The sequence below is a fragment of the Cygnus atratus genome, chromosome 18, assembly GCF_013377495.2.
Source record: "Cygnus atratus isolate AKBS03 ecotype Queensland, Australia chromosome 18, CAtr_DNAZoo_HiC_assembly, whole genome shotgun sequence".
In the NCBI taxonomy this organism is placed as follows: domain Eukaryota; kingdom Metazoa; phylum Chordata; class Aves; order Anseriformes; family Anatidae; genus Cygnus; species Cygnus atratus.
Genome location: NC_066379.1, coordinates 12,773,499 through 12,790,079, shown reverse-complemented (window position 1 = coordinate 12,790,079; position 16,581 = coordinate 12,773,499). Strand labels below are relative to the sequence as shown.

Here is a 16,581-nt window from a genome sequence, read left to right as displayed (position 1 = left end):
GCGGGCGCAGCCGCTTCCGGCGGGGCGAGGCGGGGCGGGGCGGGGCGGCGATGGCGGCGGCGGGGCGGCGCGGGGGCGGCTGCCTGCTGCTGGGCGCCGCGGGCGTCGGCAAGAGCCTGCTGGGGAAGCGGCTCCGCCATATCCGCGCGGGGCGGGCCGGGGCGGGGGTACCGGGGGCGCCGGGGGGCGCCGGGGGGGTCCCGGTCCGGTGGCGCGCCCTCCCCGCCCCTCCGTGCCCGTCCTTAACGCGCCGGCACAGCTGAGCTCCCGGGACGGGGCCAAGGAGCTGGGCGAGCCCCCGGCCACGCTGCCCACGGTAGGTCGGGGCGGGCCGCGCCGGGTCCCGGCTCCGTTCGGGTTCGGTCCCGGCCCGACCCCGCCGCGTCCCGCGCCCGCAGGTGGGCACCAACCTGACGGAGCTGCCGCTGCCGCCGAAGGTGACGGTGCGGGAGCTGGGCGGCTGCATGGGCCCCATCTGGCCCAGCTACTACGGGGAGTGCGGCGCCGTGATGGTGAGCCCCGGCCCGAGGGGCGCGGCGGTGCCCGGGGCTCCCGGCCCCGAGCCGGCCCCGCGAGGGGCGCCCCGGGACGCCCCCACGGAGCCGCCCCTTCCCTCTGCAGTTCGTGGTCGACGCCGCCAACCCCACCCAGGTGTCCTCGTCCTGCGTCCAGCTGCTGGCCCTGCTGTCCGCCGAGCAGCTCGCCGCCGTGCCCGTGCTGGTCCTCTTCAACAAGATGTAAAGAGGGGCGCTGGGGAGGGGCGAGGAGCTCCCGTGGCTCTCCCGAAGGGCGATGCCCCGGGAAGCCACCCGGCTCCGCGGGGTGGCGGCGGTGCTGTGCCGCAGCCTTCGGGCCGGCTCTGCGGGGCTCTGGGGGGGCAGGACCGGAGGGTGGTGGCCAACACGGTGCCCCCTCTGGATGCAGTGACCTGCCCTGCTACATGTCGCTGGTGGAGATGAAGTCGCTGTTCCGCATGCAAGACATCGTCTCCTGCGCTACGCAGCCCATCACGATTCTGGAGGCCAGCGCGCGCGACGGCACCGGGCTGGCTGACGTCCTGCAGTGGCTGAAGGACACCTTCAGGGACCCCAGCTGAGCTGCCCTGCCCTGCCCCGCGCGGGGCTTAGGCAGTGCCCCGGGCTGGTGGCAGGGGGCAGCTCTTTAGGACTTCACAGTAAAACTGTGAAACTTCCACCTCCTTGTCCGGAGTTCCCTGTGCTGGGTGGAAAGCCTGGCCTCTCAGGGAGGGGGTGAGCAGGAGTCTCAGGCCGTGCTCCTGCAGCAAGCCGTCCTTAGCCACGTCTGCAGCAGAGCTCTGCCTCTGAGCTCTCCTGCCTGGAGCCCTGCGGCACTTCTGCGGGGCTGCCTCGAGGCCTGCTCTTCTTTCGGACGCCAGGGCAAGCTGCCCCTTCCTCCTGCCTGCTCCAGGCTTTGAGCCCCTGTGAGCAAAGCCCGGCCGAGGGCGTGCTGCGTGCGCAGGCCCTGCTGGCCGCTTGTGTCACGAAGATGCAGCTCCTGTGCCCGAGAGCCGAACAGTCTGGATCTACACAAAGGTGAAAGGAGGGGGCTTCTCAAATGAATAGTCTCTGTTGCAAATCATCGGGTACGTAATTGAAAATCACATACACATCTTTATTTACACAGATTAAAAGCAGAGCCCTGTGCTGCTGAGTCTAGCAAGGAACAAACGGATTCCCCATCACTGCGCAGTTTGCAGACATGGAGCTGGGCTGCCTCGTGCCATTCAGAGGCTGCACTTTTGCCTCTTCTGTGCCCTGTCCAGACGCTGCTGCTGTGAGCATGTAGCCTGGTTTTGGAAGCAACATAAAGGCAGGGTGAGAAGGCTTTCCTGCCCTGCTGCTGGGGCTGTGCTGGTGCCTTCTGCAAGAGCAGCTGTAGTGCTTCGGTCAGTGGGGCTGGGAGCCTGGGCTGGGGCTGCATGCGTGCAGCGCTCCTGACTGCTGTGGCCCCGCGTGCCTTGCACCAGACAGAGCGCAGCAAGGTGTCCCGGGGAAGCCTGTGCAAAGGTGGGGGTCTGCGGGAGTTCATGGGTGGGGGCAGGCGGAGCTGCAAGGGTGCTGCAGTCAGGGGTGTCTTATGAGCTGCAGCAAGCACCGGCCTGTGGCTACCTCTCCAGCACTCACCTGGGTTCAGAAGAATTGAAGAGGAAGGTAAGAAGAAAAATTATTTTCCTGAAGCAACTGGTAAAGGTGATTTCTAAAACTGTTTTCTATGATGTCTGTAAATTCTTGTTCAATGGCCTGGTAGGTGTTTGGCTGGGGGGGAGTGTGTGTCGAGACAACCTTCTCCTGCAGCCCTGGGATGCCCTGCAGCAGTTTGCTCAGGCTCTCGTTCTCGGCACAGTTACCGTATAGCCACTGGGAATTTTCCCCGGTGCTGTCTGCAGGTGGCTGGAAGTCGACGTGGAACATCTCCCTGCATTTCATGCAGGGCTGCTTTTCCATGAAGGCTCCGTGACTGTAGTAGAAGGCCCGGCACTGTACCCCATCAGGGAAGACGATGGCCAGATTGTGCTCCCCGTGGTGCACCGCGAATGCCACCGCCTTGTGCCACGTCTTTATGCACAGGACGTCAATCATGATCTTCCTCTCCAGCAGCCCGCTGCAGGACAGGGATGCTCCATAAAAGAGAGGAGGGGCTGCTCCATCCTCGGGGTCTCTGTAGATGCTGAAGGCAACAATTGCAGCTCTGAAGGTGAACTCACTGGGCTTCATGTTGGCTTCTCGCTCCAATTCTTCTTGCAGAGTGTTGTTAAAGTCACGCAAGAAAGACTCCATTTGCTCTTGGGTGCTGCAGCCTGCTACTTCAGAGCCCTGGGAATAGACACAGCTCTTGGTACAGACCCCTCCCTGTCTCTTTCATTCCCCAGGAAATGATACTCTGCAAGAGAAGGGGATGAGCGTGCGGTTGAAAGACAAACTCAGAAATTGTCCTCCGTTCCCCTGAGTCCGTTCAGCAGCAGCTGGTCAGTACAGCTCGTGGTGACTTGGAAAGCCTGAGAGAGAAACTTCTACAAGAAGGGTTCTGACTTAACAAAATGGGGGACGTTTAGAGAAACAGTAAGGATGTTGGGTTGGCTTTGGGCGTGAGAGCACGTCTGCTTGTCTGTTGAAGTGCTGTCTAGTGGCAGCCTGCCTTTGGAGCAGGATTGGTACCACTGGAAAAAGAGATTGTCGTAAAGGCTAAATGCTGGTGGAGGTGTGTAAGGCTGCTGTTTTGAGGGAAATGACCCAGCCACTAAATAGACAAAGCAGTGCCCAACGAAGCCAGTGAGTGGCCAGCCAAGGTCAGTGTGCAGGGTTTGGGGCAGCAGCTGCACAAACACATGGAAACGTCACCGCCCGGAGGAGTTTCTCTCCCAGCGGCAGAGCCCTTGCCCTGCCCGTCCTGCTGCTGCCGGGGGGGTGCATTCCCTGGGCCTCCCCATGGCCGTGCTGGGTTTGTCACACCGTCCGTCCTGTCCCAGCCGTGGGACTGAACGCCCGGCTCCAAGGGAGCCACCTCCAGAGCCGTGCGCGCGTGGGGATACTCACGAATTGCAGCAGGATGGAGTAGGGCGTCAGGCCGGGGAGGTGGGTGCCGTACTGTTGGAACGGTCTGGGGAACTTCGCCTGCAGAGTCTGGCAAACCTGGGACCCTAGGAAGTCAGTGGGTTTCACCATCCTCTTGTGCACCCTCCCGAAGAAGAACACTGCGTGCAGCACCTGTTGGTGAGCGGAGACCCCGGCACTGAGCTGTGCCTGGAACGCAGCTGCAGAGCCCCAGCGCCGGCCTGCCCGGCTGTGGCCGCTCGCTGCCCCCAGCCCCCCGCCTCCCCTGCTGCCCCTTCCTGCTTGCCCGTGCTCCAAACAGCTTCTCCACTCTGGGCACCAGCTCCCTGCTCAAACCAGGAGCAGTGCCTCCGGCCTGGGGCTCCCGCCCCTTTCCCTGCAGACGTCTGGCAGCAGGCCCCAGCACGGGGCAGCTCCCCCCCTTGGGTGCCGGCTGCCGCAGTGGTTTTGCCGACAGCGCTGCCCCCACCCCAGCTGGGACCTGCAGCAGCGCAGAGGCTGGCTGCAGATGGGTGGGGAGGACAGCGGTGGCAGTGCTGACCTTTTCCATGTATTGCTTTTTGATGTCTTCAGCCGGCTGCTTCTGATTCAGCAAAAGCAAGAACTGCTTGATGAAGAGATTCCCGCTCATCTGTAGTTGGCTTTTACGACGCTCCTCTTGCTCCGCCAACATCCTGCTGGAGCACAGAGGAGCGAGTGGCAGCAGTGCCGGGGGTGCTCCAGGCTGCGGGGCGAGCGCTCGTCCCCCTGGGGCATGGCCGGGCTGGGGGTGGCTGCTGGCAAGTGGGGGAGAGGGGAGGCGAGGCTCAGCCTTACCTCCGAGCGTCCTGTGCTGGAGCACGGCCAGGGCCCTGCGGGAGGAAGAGGAGGCTTGGTGGTGCGGCGCTGCGAGGAGCGTGGCTCTGAGGTGCGGGCAGGCGCGGGAGCAGAGCTTGCCACGGGCTGGTGGCCGCACCGTGCGTATTTGCTGCCTGCCCAGGGGACTGGTGTGCACTGCGGGACCCACGCGGGGTCCCAGCCCCTCTGCACACCCAACGGCACATGAAGCCAAGCCCAGCACCGCAGAGGCTGGGTGCGCCAGTGGCAATGCCATGCACCAGGCTGCTCCCCAGCATCCTGTGTGCCATGGCCACTGAGCAAGGCACTGCATGGGCTTGGGATGTCCCTCAGCATCTGAAGATGGCACCACTTGGCCTTCTGGCCAAGATACTACACGGGAGAATGTCTCTCCTTGCCTCCTGGAGAGAAGGGGCAGTGCTCACACACCTGGTTTTGGCGCAGGAAGTCCATCGGGGACACGTAGCCTGGTACTGCAGCGGCTGTGTCCTGGTCCGCAGGGCTCTAGGAAAACAGCCAGCAGAACCCTGCTGTGCTGGAAGGGCAGGAAGCCGGGTCACCCTTCTGAGGCTGGCCAGCTCCTGCACCTGTGCCCCTGGGGCACGATGCACCAAGCAGGAGCCGGGGTGCCGGCTGCTTGCTCGGGCAGTGCCATGCGGTGCATGGCTGGGGGTCCTGGGGCTGCTCCCAGCCAGAGGCAGCAGCCGGAGCAGACACCTGAGGGCACCTTCCCCGAGAGCAAGCGATCAGCAGAGCTGCTGCAGCCTCAGGCCAGGCGACCATTTTCACTCTGGGGAGGCTGCCTAGGCATTCCTCCACCTTCAGCTGCAAGGGGAAACTTGCCAGTGGGCTGCGAGCCCAGGAGGGCTTCCCTGGGAGGGTCTGGGGATGGTTTCCTGCTCCCGAGGGGCCTGTCTGCAGGGGAAACAGATGGCTTGCTTACTTACAAGCAACAGCACTTACCTGGCAGAAGCAAAGAATCCTTGGAGTCTGTGCTGCTGTCAAGCTCTTGAGCCACAGAACTCAGTGCAGGGTACGCCGTCTTAACGAAGATGCCCAGTTCCCTGCACTGCCACCAGCGCTTGGTGCAAGCACTCCTTCCCCAGTCCCAGCCTGAGGAATCCCACCAGCGTTTGCTCGAACCTGGTGCTTCTCACCCTGCTGCTGGCGCAGTGGCTTTTCTAAATGTACTGCACTGCTGGAGTGTGACAGGGAAGAGCTGTGCAAGGGAGGGGCAGGACTCTTGCTTCCACTTTCATTTCTCCAGAAACGAAACTCAAACCTGAGAGCTCAGAGCTTCCGTATGGGGACAGGTAGCCAGTGCCCACCATGCCATCGTGCTGGAGCACCACGCCCTGGGAGTGGGGAGCAGGAGAGTTCAGCCCCACCAGTGCCCCAGGTGGGGGCTCACTGGGGCCAGAGACCTCCGCCCCCACTGCCAGCAGGGTGAGTGGCTGTCATGGGGCTCCTCAGAGGCACGGAGCCTTTCAGGGGCTGCGCCGCAGTGGTCAGGGGGAGCGTGTGGGTGCTGGCAGCACGGAAAGCAAGGAAGGGGGAGGGTGGCTGCCCAGGAGAGACAGAGACAACTGAACGCGAGCTAACGAGCCTTCCTGGTTAGCAGGGATGACTGTGCCTCGGGGGTGTCCCCCTGAGGTCACTCCCGTGGACTAGCCGCTCCCCTGGCACAGGTGACACACAAAATGCTGAAAAGTTGTTAGTATGGGCACAGAGCCAGGGCAAACTGGTCACACAAGTGGTAGGGGTCCCAGCCATTCGTGCTCCAGATGCGCCATGGAGATTTCCACAAAGCAATGATGTCCTCAGGCAGCCTGACCTATCGCACTGCCAATGTGTTTTTAAGAGATAAAACCACACCCTTGCAAACTGCTGTAACCTGCTGCCCGGACAGCTGCAGGCCCTGCTCCCACTCCCAGCGGCAGACACAGCCCCGCAGGGAGCCGCAGGTTTGCCCCAACTATAGGCACAGCGGGCGTCTGGAGCGTGAGCAATGCTCAAAACCCACTCCAACCCTGAACAGGGGGGCGTTAAACGAGGGATTCTGCTGCTGGCAGCTGGAGCGTGCTGCCTCCAGGACAGAGGCACAGCCCTGGCTCTGCTGGAATTTTGAAAAAAATTTGAAACCACTCAAACATTTAAGAAATGCAATTTTACAACACCAAGGTTTGTAATTACATTTCCTCACATCTCCTCCCTGTCCCACACACAGTTTTAACAAGCAACAGCAGGCTTGCTCTCCAGTAAGTCCAGGAGACTATGAAATTCTTCCTCTCCTTTCTTAATGAATTCGTTGACATTCCGTCTGATCTGCTGGATTGCTGGTTCTTTGTCCCGTTCCTCCTCATCCTGTTGGAAGAACAACCAGGGAGTTGTTAGGACCTGAAGCAGGTGGGATCAATGGCGTGGCAGACCCAGGCACGCCAGCAAACTCAGGCTGCATCTTTCCAAGGCGAGAAGAGCTGCAGATTTCTTCCCTGCCAGTCCAGCTTACCAGTGGCACTATGTGCTCTCCGCAGTGGTAGACCTCCTTCCCCAGGAGCTGCAGCCCTATCTCCAAGAACTCAGGGAAGCTCTTGGCCACCTTGTGCAGCGTCTCCTCCTCGTAGGCATACACCTCGCCGCTCTCCGCGATGAGGATGATGAGCTGCTGCCCCGTGGCCAGGCAGGGCACGTCATCCACCGTGCCCACCACGGCCATCCTGGTGGGCTGCGGCAGGTAGAGCGCCTGGCACCACTGCAGCAGCTCGTCCTGCCCCTCGTGAAAGGTCCCCTCGAGGCCACCGACCCGCAGGCGGAACCTGGGCTGCTTTGCGAAGGGCACCACCATGCCGCGCCACTGCTGCACGTAGTCACAAACCTTCTCAAAGCTGAAAACTGAAAGGGAACGGGAAGCTGGCGATGGCAAGCGGCTGCCCGCCCTGCCCCAGCGTCACTGCCGAGGGGCTGCTGCAGGGGCGCGGGGGGCGGCGGGCGAGGCCGCAGCGCTGCGGCCCCGGGCCGGGGCCGGGCCGCCCCGGTCCCCCCCCGGTCCCGTCCCGGTGCCCATACTCACGCTTCGCGGTGCCGTTGGGAGTCCCCGACCTGCCCGGGGAAGGAGAGCGCCTGAGCGGGGGCCGCGGCGGCTGGGGCCCGCTCCAGGCCCAGCCACGGCCGGTCCCGGCCTCCCGGTGCCCCCGGCCCGTTCCCGGTCTCTCCCCCCCCTCTCCAGCCTCCCCGGCCCGTTCCCGGCCTCGTCCCAGCGCCCCCGGCCCACCCCGTCCCTGGACCCCCCCGGCCCGGCCTCCCCGGTGCCCGCCGCGCCCTAGTTCCGGCCCCAGCCACCCCGGCGCCCCCGCGGCCCGCCCCGCGGCCCCCCTACCTCCACCCGTTGAGGTGCAGCAGCCCGGCCGCCATCGCAGCGAGCCTCCCCCCACCCCCCTTCCTCCCACCGCCCCGGCCCGGCGCGGTCCAGCGCGGCCCAGCGCGTTCCCGGGACGCCTCAAGGCCCGAGGCTCGGCTCCACACTCGGGCCAAGGCGCGGCCCGGCTCCGCCCCGGGCTCCGAGGGAGGAGCGGGGCCGGCGGCCTGGCGGGGCCGATAAGCGGCTGCCGTGCCCGTGCCCGCACCGATAACGCCCCGCGGGGCTGCGTGGGCTCGGCCCGCAGCCCGCGACGGGTGCCGGTCCCCCGGGGGGTGCCGGCGCCGTTCCGGGGAGGCAGACAGCCCCCGGAGGCAGAGCTCCTGCCTCCCACAGAGCTCAGACGCACCCCGAGCTGCAGGAGCACCCTTTAATGGTTGCTTGGCACACCGTCCCCACACACAGCCCGTGTGTCCCTGGGTGCGCTTGTCCTGGGGGCTGCAGTGGTGCCTGGCAGCCCCCGGCCTCGCTGCCGTGGGGACGGGACACTGCTGGTCGCCTTCCCGAGGCAGAAAACCGTGCTGTCCCCTTTCCAAAAGGCTTCTGGAAGCAGTCCAGAAGCTGCTTTCGGGGCTGGCGGGGCTGACCGTAGGAGGAGAGTTGTTTACAAACAGGGCTCTGCTTGCAAGCCAGCGCTGCGGGGAGCTGTGCCCCTGGACACAGCAGCAGGGCTCTGGTCCTGCCCCGGTCCTGCTGTGCCTGCCGTGTCCCTGGTGGCAGTGCCCCCAGCCCTGTGCCGCAGCATCCCCGGGGAGGCGTTGGGTGGCGTGCCCAAGTCAATCCTTGGCCACTGCAGGCCAGTGGAGGGAAAGCTTCCCTGGCACGCCAGGCCCCGCTGTTTCCAGCACCATGCTGTGGTGGCTTAGAAAGAGTGGCCAGATCCAGCCTCTGGCAGTGAGCTGTCCTTGTCTGTCTCGCTCCTTCCTGGGGACTGTGACACTACGAGGAGAGAGACAGTCTCTGTTGAGACGCCGAGGGTCCAGGGAACGGGGTGAGCCCCCACCCTGATGTCCCCTAGCACCCTGACAGCTGCCTCTCCCCTTTTTCTGGGCCTTACCTGGGGCTCAGGCACATCCCTCTTTCTGCTTGCAAATGGAGTGAAGCTTCTGAATGAGAAATATTTTATCTTCTCCCTCCTGCAACAGCAGAGATGCCGCAGTGAGCAGCCCTGTGGGATGTGCTCTTGCACCTTTGAGGCAGCAGCACTGGTAGGGCTGGAGCCCGGATCCAGCTGCCCCGGGGCTGGGGGCTGCAGGGACAGGGGCTCAGAGCCCACAGGGCAGCAGGCAGAGCTCACGCACATTTGCGATCTGCTCCTGCAGCAGGCAGATGATCCTCTGCTGGCCTCTCACCACCTGGATGTTGAAGTAGGTCACGGCTCTGCAACGACAGGCACGATGGGGATGGTGGCATCGACAGGTCCCTGGGGCTGGGATGCTGCACCCCTGCCCTGGGCCAGGAGGGACACCCCAACTGCCAGGGCCACGGCAGTGACAGTGGGACCCACAAAGTGCGGGCGCAGGTTTCAGCCTCAGGTTCTGGCCCATACTCACAGCAGCACCCCGGACAGGAAGAACAGGAAGAAGGTGTTTTCCACCAGGTACTGGTGGAGCCAGGTGAGCCAGGTGATGTTGGGGCTGGACTTCTCCAGCAACTTTGCCCAGACATTCACAGACTTGTAGATGGTTTCCAGACCCTGGAAGGGGCCACAGGTTTCTGACGGCTTCACTCTGAGTGGACAGAGCAGTGGGGTCAGTCGGATGCTGTTGAGCGGCGGATTGTTGGGTTCTGGGCGGCCCAGCTGGCCAGTGCCCCTAGCTCAGGGCACTGTCCTGGCTCTCGGGGCAGGCTTACAGCCCTCCAGGGGCCAAGCCTTGCCCTGCTTCCAGCGGGGGGGGGGGTCCTCATCCCCTTGCCCAGCACTGAGGAGCATCTGGGAAGGGCCGGGCTGGGAGAAGCAGGCACACACCAACGGCTGCCAGGCCACATGCAGTGACTGGCAGAGGGCAGCACTTCACTGCCTGGGACAGTGCCCGCAGCTGGGGACACCAGCTCACAGCCCTGTGCAGGGTGTCGTGCACTCTGCATGTGGACAGGGTGCAGCAGGCACCATCTCCCCAAGCTCCTCTCCTTTGCTGGGGCTGCCCCTAGCAGCAGACAGCTCTGTGCCCTGTGGTCTGGCAGGTACTCACGACCAGATGGTGTAGGAGATGAAGACGGCAGCACCCAGGAAGGATGGGAAGCAGAGCAGGGTGATGAACACAGTGCTCATACGAGAAGCTTGCCAGGGCTTGCTGGGGGACTGGCAGTTCTGCATCAGACTGGTCTGGGGACAAGGAGCAGAGAGCTGCGTGCTGCCGCCTCCCACAGAGTGACCCCAGGAGCGAACGCAGGGTGGCTGTGCCCTCCTGTCCCCCCGTCCAGCAGCCAGGTGAGCTGGGGGACCCCAGCAACACTTCTGCCCTCACGTGAGGACAGCACTGCCCACGGCAAGGCTGCAGCGGGAGCTGCGGGGGTAGCACTCACCTTTTTGATGTAGAACAGCAGCAGCAGCTTCAGCACCTGCACAGCTGGCAGGAGCGGTGCGAAGAGAACACCCAGCCTGGAGGAGAGGGAAATGCGACTGAGCCCCATGGGGACTAATGGTGCTCAGAGCCACGAAAGGATCAGGACAGCAGTGCCAGCTGCAGTCCGGCTTTCATAAAGCAGAGAGCCAGCACCCGATGCCCTGTGCTGGGTTTGTTGCACAGCCTGTGCCTGGAGGCTCATCTTGCTGTCGGGGCTGGGCAGCACCTGACAGTTCACTGGCCCCTGGTGCATTTACAGCCTGTCTGCCAGCTGTGCTGCCAGTTCAAAGGCAGCAGCACACATCTGGACCTCTGGACCTCCTCCTCTGGCTGGGAGTTGTGCAGGGTGGTGTGAGGCTGGGGGCTGCAGAAGGGAGCCCTGAGCAGCGAGTGCCATTATGGTGTGGACAAACGAGGGGCTGCACATGCACCAGAACCTGCTCCTCCTCCAGAGCTCCGGAGGGCACCAGCTGGGCAGGTGACACTGGACTGGTACCAGGACACTCCACTGATGGCTTTCACCCCTCCTGCCACGGCCAGACCTCCTAGTGTGTGCATGTGGCTGCACGGTGCCAGCACCAAGGGCTGTGACCACGGTCTGCCAAGCTGCTGCTGCCTTTCCCTTGTCCCTCCCGTGTTGGCCGGGGGGGTTCCGTATGCTGCAGGGCTCACAGGCAATATCAGCACCGTGTGGCATTTGCCAGCAGTGGATGAGCCACGCCAGGCTGAAGATGTCTCACCAGGTCAGGGTCTGCCCGTAGATCAGCTCCAGCACGTTTCGGGCAATGTCAAACTCAGGCCTCTGCTTACTCTTCAGTCTCTTCTCTGAGATCAGCCTGGGGAACGAGAGAAGCTCTGCTCTGACAGCCGCTGCAAGAAGTCGGGCACCCGGTCTTCACTCTCTGGTGGCTGCAGAGCCGCCCCAGCAGGAGAGCGGGGCCGTGCTGGGGGGGACCCCTCCCGGGGCACGTTACCTCCAGACCAGCTCCCCAAAGACGGTGTCCAGCAGAGTGAACACGAAGTCCATCACCATGAAGCGATACAGGTCCTGCCCGACACACGTCTCCCAGCACTGGGGAGACAAACGCGGGTGGTACGAGGCAGACAGGGAGGTTTCTCCCCTGCCATGGCTCCCCCATGGGCTGTCAAGGGCTGGGTGACCTCTTCCTCTCCCACACACCTCTCCCTGGCTGCCCCAGCTTTGGGGTGTCCCTGCCCGGCTGACTGCCCCTCTCCCCACCAGTGGTGCCAGCGGTGCCGCCCAGCAGACCCCGTGCTGCCAGACCCCTGACGGTGCTGGCACGGCAGCCTTGGCTTTGCTCCACACTCCCTGGGCCAGGGACAGCCCGGGTGGCGCGTCCCCAGCCAGCTCTGCTCGGCAGAGCCTGGCCCCACATTGCCCCACATCGCTGGCCAGCACCAACCTCCTCGTCGGAGCAGACGACTCTCCGGCTGAGCCACTGGTAGCAGAGCAGGCCGAGGACCACCATCTTCAGCAGGAGGTTCCTGGAGAGCAGCAGTGGGGACAGGAGGCCCTGAGCCCTAGGCGGGGGGGCTGAACCCCACATATGGGGGGTCCCCCGGCCCCAGGGCCTCTCCCCACAGCGAGCCCGTGGCTGGGGGGCTCCCCTGCCCCATCCCCAGGCAGCCTACCTGCAGATGGCCACGTAGACCTCCACCTCTGGGGAATCCTGCCTCTCCCATGTCGCCAGCAAGTTGTAGAGATGGGGCATCAGCGTGTTGAGGAGCGACACGGTGAGGGGCAGGACCAGCAGGATGCCTTCCCGCTGCCAACTGCTGCCCGCCAGGGCTCGGTGCTCCTGCTGAACCTGGCAAGCAGGCGCCTGGATGAGTGCGACCGCCTGCAGCCCAGCGCCTTGAGGCTCGCTGTGCCGGCCGTGGGATCAGCCCCTCCGCACCCAGCCGTGAGCACAAACGCTGGCAGCAGGAGGGAGGTGCAGCAGGGCTGTCCCTGCCTCCTCCGGCTGCGCTGCCCCCCAGGTCAGCCTGGAGAGCCCTGCCTCTTCCCCGCACGCCAGGCCGGCAGAGCTGCCGTGCGGCGTGGGGGCCGCGCTTACCGCGTGCATGTGCTCCGAGAAGTAGTGCACGGCCACCACGCAGCCCAGCACCGTGCTCAGAGAAAGGACCCAGGCCAGGAGAAGGACAGCGACGCGCCCCAGTCGCTGGCAGAGGCTCAGGGGGCAGGAGCGGGACCGCCGCTCGGCCAGCAGCTCCTGGAAGACAGCAGTGCCAGCGGAGCTGCTGAGCAGCCCGGGGCAGCTGAGAACACGTTCCAGGTCCACCCCTGGTGCAAGAATTTATCTGGGTGGGACCCAGAGGGCGCCGGGCAAAGTCAGGGTGCACACGACGCTGCAGGACCCCCCGCGCAGCGGGGAGCTGAGCCCCGTGGCCTGGGCTGGCTCCTGTGCACGCCTTCGCCTTCCCACCACGGGGCGCGGAGCGCACACGGACTGAGCCCCAGCCCAGCTCCTCACCCTCAGCTGGGTGCAGATGTTCTCGCACTGCAGCTTCACCGAGCGCCTCTGGATCACCTTGAAGTCCCAGGCACAGAAGACTTTGATGGCCAGGTCCCCCGCAGAGCTGCCCACACGGTAGCTCTCCCCGAAGGAGTGGTACATGCTGCAGCAGGGGGGCAAGGGGTGGCGGCAGGGGCTCAGGGCTGGGCAGCCAGGGCACGGCCGGCAGGGCTGGGGCGCTGCCGACTCACCTGTACACCAGCAGGATGCAGGTGGCAAAGAAGGAGACCCCAACGGTGAACAGGTAGGCCAGCGGCATGTTGTAGGGGAGTGGGGGGGCTGCAGGGGGGGCCACGCTGCCGCTGAGGCTGGAGGCAGAGGGGTCATTGAGGGTGATGTTGCTGTAGTAGCCGTAGTACAGCAGCGAGTGAGTGAAGTAGCCCTGCAGGAAAGTGCACAACAAGGCCCACGGTGACCTCAGTGGTGCCCGCGGCTCCCTGCCCAGCCTGGCACGGGACACAGAGCATGGGGCAGCATCGGGCACCCCCCCTTGCACCCCCAGTGCTGGTGGGCCCAGGGCTCTGGCTGTGCGAGGGCAGGGCCCAGGGCACTGCTGCAGCAGGGGATGCAGGGCAGGGACCGGGGCATCGCCACGATGGGAGACGTAGGGATGCAGGGCAGGGACCGGGCTAGGAGCATCTCCCAGTGCAGGGAGGCACAGGCAGTGACACGCTGGAGGTGCTTACCGCTCCTGTGAGGAGCTCAAAGCCAGTGAAGGACTGCTGGTTGGCCTTGGCAGGGGGATACGCAGCCTGCAGGGCCACTACGAAGACCAGGAGGATGAGGAATGAGAAAACGTTGAACATGAGGAGCGTCTTGAGGAAGAGGAAGTAGGAGAGGACGCTGGAGCCGAAGCGGCCACCGATCTGCTTCAGGGCGTAGTGCCAGGGCTGTGCAGCGGGGAGCAGCGCGAGGAGCCTGTACCAGAAGTGCCGGCAGCCCTGCGGAAAGGGAGCCTGGTGAGGGCACTGGGGCCGGGGTCCCTGTGGCAGCAGAGCCCCTGCCACCCGCCTGCTCCAGCTGTGCTAGCCGCCGCGCTTCAGACTTACGAGAGCGACGTAGTCCTTGGACCACCCGCAGGGAGACGGGGTGGCCGCGTGGTGGGCGCGCAGCCCCAGGGGGCTCCTCTGCTCGTTCAGCTCCCGCCTGCCCGGCAAAAGGGAGGGGTGTCAGGGGGTGGCTCCGTCTGCGGGACCCGCAGGGGACTGGCGGGGGGGGGACCTACCGGAGGGCGCGCTTCTCCGCCAGGCTGAGGGGCACCGAGAGCAGCATGTGGCTGCGCTGGCTGGGCGAGAGGCTCAGCAGCTCCTTCGCCAGCAGGCTCCGCTTGTCTGGGGGCGCAAGGGGCTCAGTAGGACACAGCTGGCTGGGGCGCAACATGCCCGTCCCGAGCCCTGGTGCAGGGACGATGCCTGGCTCTGCCTGCCCCCAGCCCAACGGGAACTCTCACCTTCCAGCGTGGCGCGGGCTGGGTCGGTCTCCAGGTCATACTGCCGCAGGCTGGGCCGCGCCGCGCGGCTGAGCTGCTGCAGGGACGGGCGGCTGCTCCGGCGCCGCAGCCGCGCCGTGCGGTTGTAGTACTGGGAGATGATGGCCCCGCGGCTGCGCCCTGCATGTGGGAGCAGGACACTGGGGAGGGCGGCCGCAGGGAGAGCGGGGCATGCTTGCAGCAGATGGGAGAGCTCCCAGCCCGGTGTAGCTTGGGCAAGGGTGGCTCCGGGGGGCCAGGAGGGCAGGCGGCACTCACCAATGGTGCGGCTGGGCATGCTGGCGAGGATGCGCAGGGTGGTGGAATCGCCCGGGTGCTGCTCGCCCTGCCCAGATTCCAGCCAGGCAGAGACAGAGGCGTCCGGGGGGGCCAGGTGGGCTGTGCGGCCTGGGGATGGGGGCGGTGAGAGCTGGGGTGCTCAGGGCCCAGAGGTTGGGTACCCACCCTGGCACATACCCTCCCTGCAGCACCCCATCCCTGGGGATGCTCCTCTGTGTCCCCAAAGGCTGCTCCAGCCCGGTCCCACAAGTGCTCTGTCTGTGGCAGCGGTGTGAGCCCCAGGTGGGACTGCGGACAGGAGGCAGCCCTGGGTACACGCGCTGTCCCCATCCCACCCTCCGCTGCGACTGCTGTGCTTTACCTCTGCCCCTCTCCTGCAGCTCCAGCTCTGTGCCCGCCTCTGCCAAGCTGCTCTGCTCCTGGATGAGCTGGCGGAAGGAGGTGTGCAGGGCTCCTTCATTGTCCGGGCTCAGCTCCTGGCTGCGGGGACACAAAGCTCAAACCACCAGCCTGGCTCTGAGGATGGAGCCCTGGGAAAGCCCCCGGCACCAGCCCAAAGCCGGGTGGTGCTGCCCAGCAGCTGGGCCGTGCTGCATCCCCCAGCTGAGGCTGCAGGATCCCGCAGGATCCCACAGGATCCCACAGACTGAGGGCTAGTGAGAGCAGGGCTCGGGGAGTGGAAGAGCAAAGCAGACCCGCACTCACTTGTCGCTCTCGGTGTCCTCAGAGAGGTGGAGGGTGAAGGGGGGCGGCTGGGACATCCTGCTGGGGCCGAGCAGCCTCCGCAGCACCCTCAGCCTCCCGCACGACGTCCTGCCACAGCAAGGGGAGGATGTCAGCACAGCCCCGTGCTGCTGGCGCTCACGGCCCCCCTGCTCCTCGCTCCCCTGCTCCTCGCCCCCCGCTCCTGCGGCTTGTCCAGGGCGCGCCGGGTCCCTCCTGGCCTCGGGACGGGGCCGGAGCTGGGAGCCGAGGGGCCGCGGGGCTCAGCCGGGGCTCAGCCAGAGCCGCGGGGCGCCACGGCCCAGAGCGAGCTGCAGCGAGGGCAGGAAGGAAGGGAGGGAGGAGGCTTTGCGCGGAAGAAAGCGGGGCCGGCGCTCCTGGGAGCGGGGCAGGGTCCCGGCTGCAGCTCCCGGGGCACGGGAGCGCTCCGAGGCAGCCCCGAGCCCTCCCGCAGGGCAGAGCATCCCGGTGCGGACCCCCGGGCAGAGCCGCCGCTGCCCCGCGGCTGGGAGCCCGCAGCGGCCCCGGCGCTGGGCTCGGGGAGGGCCCCGGCGGCGGCGGCAGCCCCGGAACCCGCAGCCCCGTCCCGAGCCGGGGGCTCCCACCCGCCCCGGGGCAGAGACCTCGACCCCCTCCCAGCAGCGCGGCCGTCGGGAAAGCGGGGCGAGAGGGGCGAGAGGGGCTCGGCAGGCGGCGTCCCCCTCCCTTCCCTTCCCTTCCCTTCCCTTCCCTCTCCCCTCCCTTCCCGTTCCCTTCCCTTCCCCGCCCCGCAGCAGCCGCCGCCGCCCCGCGCAGACAAAGGCTCCGGGCAGGAGGCGGCGCCGGCGGGGTCCCGGGCCACCCGCGCCCCCGGGTGGGAGCCGCCCCCCCCGCGATCCCCCCCCGGGCCCGGGACCTACGGGAGCGCCCCTCCGGTACCAGCAGCCGACGCAGACCCGTCCGGGCGTCCCGGCGGCGGCTCGCGTGGGCGCGGAGCCCCGTCCCGCAGCGCAGCGGCTCCCGGTGCAGAGCCCCGCTCGGGCCGGGGGGGGTCGCGCTCGGCAGGGGCCGTGGGCGCGGGGCCGGTTCTCGCGGCGTGGGCGCCCCCGGGGCCGCGTCCCCCCCCGTCCCGCGGCGCTCGCTCAGGACGGAGCCCGCGGCTGCCGTGGGCGCAGAGCCCCGC

General features: G+C 66.0%; 3 protein-coding genes across 6 annotated transcripts; 1 reads left to right on the top strand and 2 right to left on the bottom strand.

The window, feature by feature from the left end:
- Positions 1-48: 48 nt before the first annotated feature.
- Positions 49-3,216, top strand: ARL16 (ADP ribosylation factor like GTPase 16). Of its 3 annotated transcripts, none has more exons than XM_050714417.1 (7): positions 49-139; positions 259-316; positions 399-512; positions 622-737; positions 925-1,553; positions 1,645-1,835; positions 2,891-3,216. In XM_050714417.1, the coding sequence occupies exons 1-5, from the start codon at positions 51-53 to the stop codon at positions 1,094-1,096; spliced, it is 549 nt and encodes a 182-aa protein (XP_050570374.1). In that variant the 5' UTR covers positions 49-50; the 3' UTR covers positions 1,097-1,553; positions 1,645-1,835; positions 2,891-3,216. The 3 variants fall into 3 exon arrangements, with proteins under 3 accessions (XP_050570374.1, XP_050570372.1, XP_050570373.1); XM_050714415.1 differs by having other exon boundaries at positions 1,645-2,715; XM_050714416.1 differs by having other exon boundaries at positions 1,645-3,216.
- On the bottom strand, positions 2,151-5,420 carry LOC118259239 (uncharacterized). Its single transcript, XM_035568621.2, has 6 exons — positions 5,373-5,420; positions 4,839-4,913; positions 4,389-4,423; positions 4,114-4,246; positions 3,555-3,725; positions 2,151-2,834 (listed from the first exon to the last, which is right to left on the bottom strand). Exons 2-6 carry the CDS (start codon positions 4,860-4,862, stop codon positions 2,151-2,153), a joined length of 1,047 nt encoding a protein of 348 aa, XP_035424514.1. The 5' UTR covers positions 4,863-4,913; positions 5,373-5,420.
- A 2,760-nt stretch (positions 5,421-8,180) lies between these two features.
- Positions 8,181-16,573, bottom strand: TMC6 (transmembrane channel like 6). 2 transcript variants are annotated; one of them, XM_035568644.2, is made up of 21 exons: positions 16,319-16,573; positions 15,402-15,509; positions 15,058-15,176; positions 14,676-14,804; positions 14,379-14,537; positions 14,154-14,259; positions 13,978-14,074; positions 13,615-13,869; positions 13,120-13,310; positions 12,887-13,031; positions 12,470-12,625; positions 12,045-12,220; positions 11,816-11,897; positions 11,366-11,463; positions 11,132-11,227; positions 10,351-10,426; positions 10,017-10,150; positions 9,378-9,554; positions 9,126-9,204; positions 8,882-8,960; positions 8,181-8,763 (listed from the first exon to the last, which is right to left on the bottom strand). In XM_035568644.2, exons 2-20 carry the CDS (start codon positions 15,455-15,457, stop codon positions 8,889-8,891), a joined length of 2,403 nt encoding a protein of 800 aa, XP_035424537.1. In that variant the 5' UTR covers positions 15,458-15,509; positions 16,319-16,573; the 3' UTR covers positions 8,181-8,763; positions 8,882-8,888. The 2 variants fall into 2 exon arrangements, with proteins under 2 accessions (XP_035424537.1, XP_050570367.1); XM_050714410.1 differs by lacking the exon at positions 16,319-16,573 and adding an exon at positions 16,043-16,157.
- Positions 16,574-16,581: the final 8 nt, after the last annotated feature.

What these genes read in the sequence shown, in the direction of transcription:
- ARL16 (XM_050714417.1), top strand. Translation starts at nt 51, where the DNA reads ATGGCGGCGGCGGGGCGGCGCGGGGGCGGCTGCCTGCTGCTGGGCGCC. An exon ending in CTGGGGAAGCGGCTCCGCCA is followed by an intron (nt 140 to 258) that starts TATCCGCGCGGG and finishes CGCGCCGGCACA; the next exon opens with GCTGAGCTCCCGGGACGGGG. An exon ending in GGGAGTGCGGCGCCGTGATG is followed by an intron (nt 513 to 621) that starts GTGAGCCCCGGC and finishes TTCCCTCTGCAG; the next exon opens with TTCGTGGTCGACGCCGCCAA.
- LOC118259239 (XM_035568621.2), bottom strand. Translation starts at nt 4,862, where the DNA reads ATGGACTTCCTGCGCCAAAACCAG. An exon ending in CCAGCACAGGACGCTCGGAG is followed by an intron (nt 4,247 to 4,388) that starts GTAAGGCTGAGC and finishes GTGCTCCAGCAG; the next exon opens with GATGTTGGCGGAGCAAGAGG. An exon ending in AAAAGCAATACATGGAAAAG is followed by an intron (nt 3,726 to 4,113) that starts GTCAGCACTGCC and finishes GCTCACCAACAG; the next exon opens with GTGCTGCACGCAGTGTTCTT.
- TMC6 (XM_035568644.2), bottom strand. Translation starts at nt 15,457, where the DNA reads ATGTCCCAGCCGCCCCCCTTCACCCTCCACCTCTCTGAGGACACCGAG. An exon ending in CATGCCCAGCCGCACCATTG is followed by an intron (nt 14,538 to 14,675) that starts GTGAGTGCCGCC and finishes TCCCACATGCAG; the next exon opens with GGCGCAGCCGCGGGGCCATC. An exon ending in TTTGGGGAGCTGGTCTGGAG is followed by an intron (nt 11,228 to 11,365) that starts GTAACGTGCCCC and finishes CTCGTTCCCCAG; the next exon opens with GCTGATCTCAGAGAAGAGAC.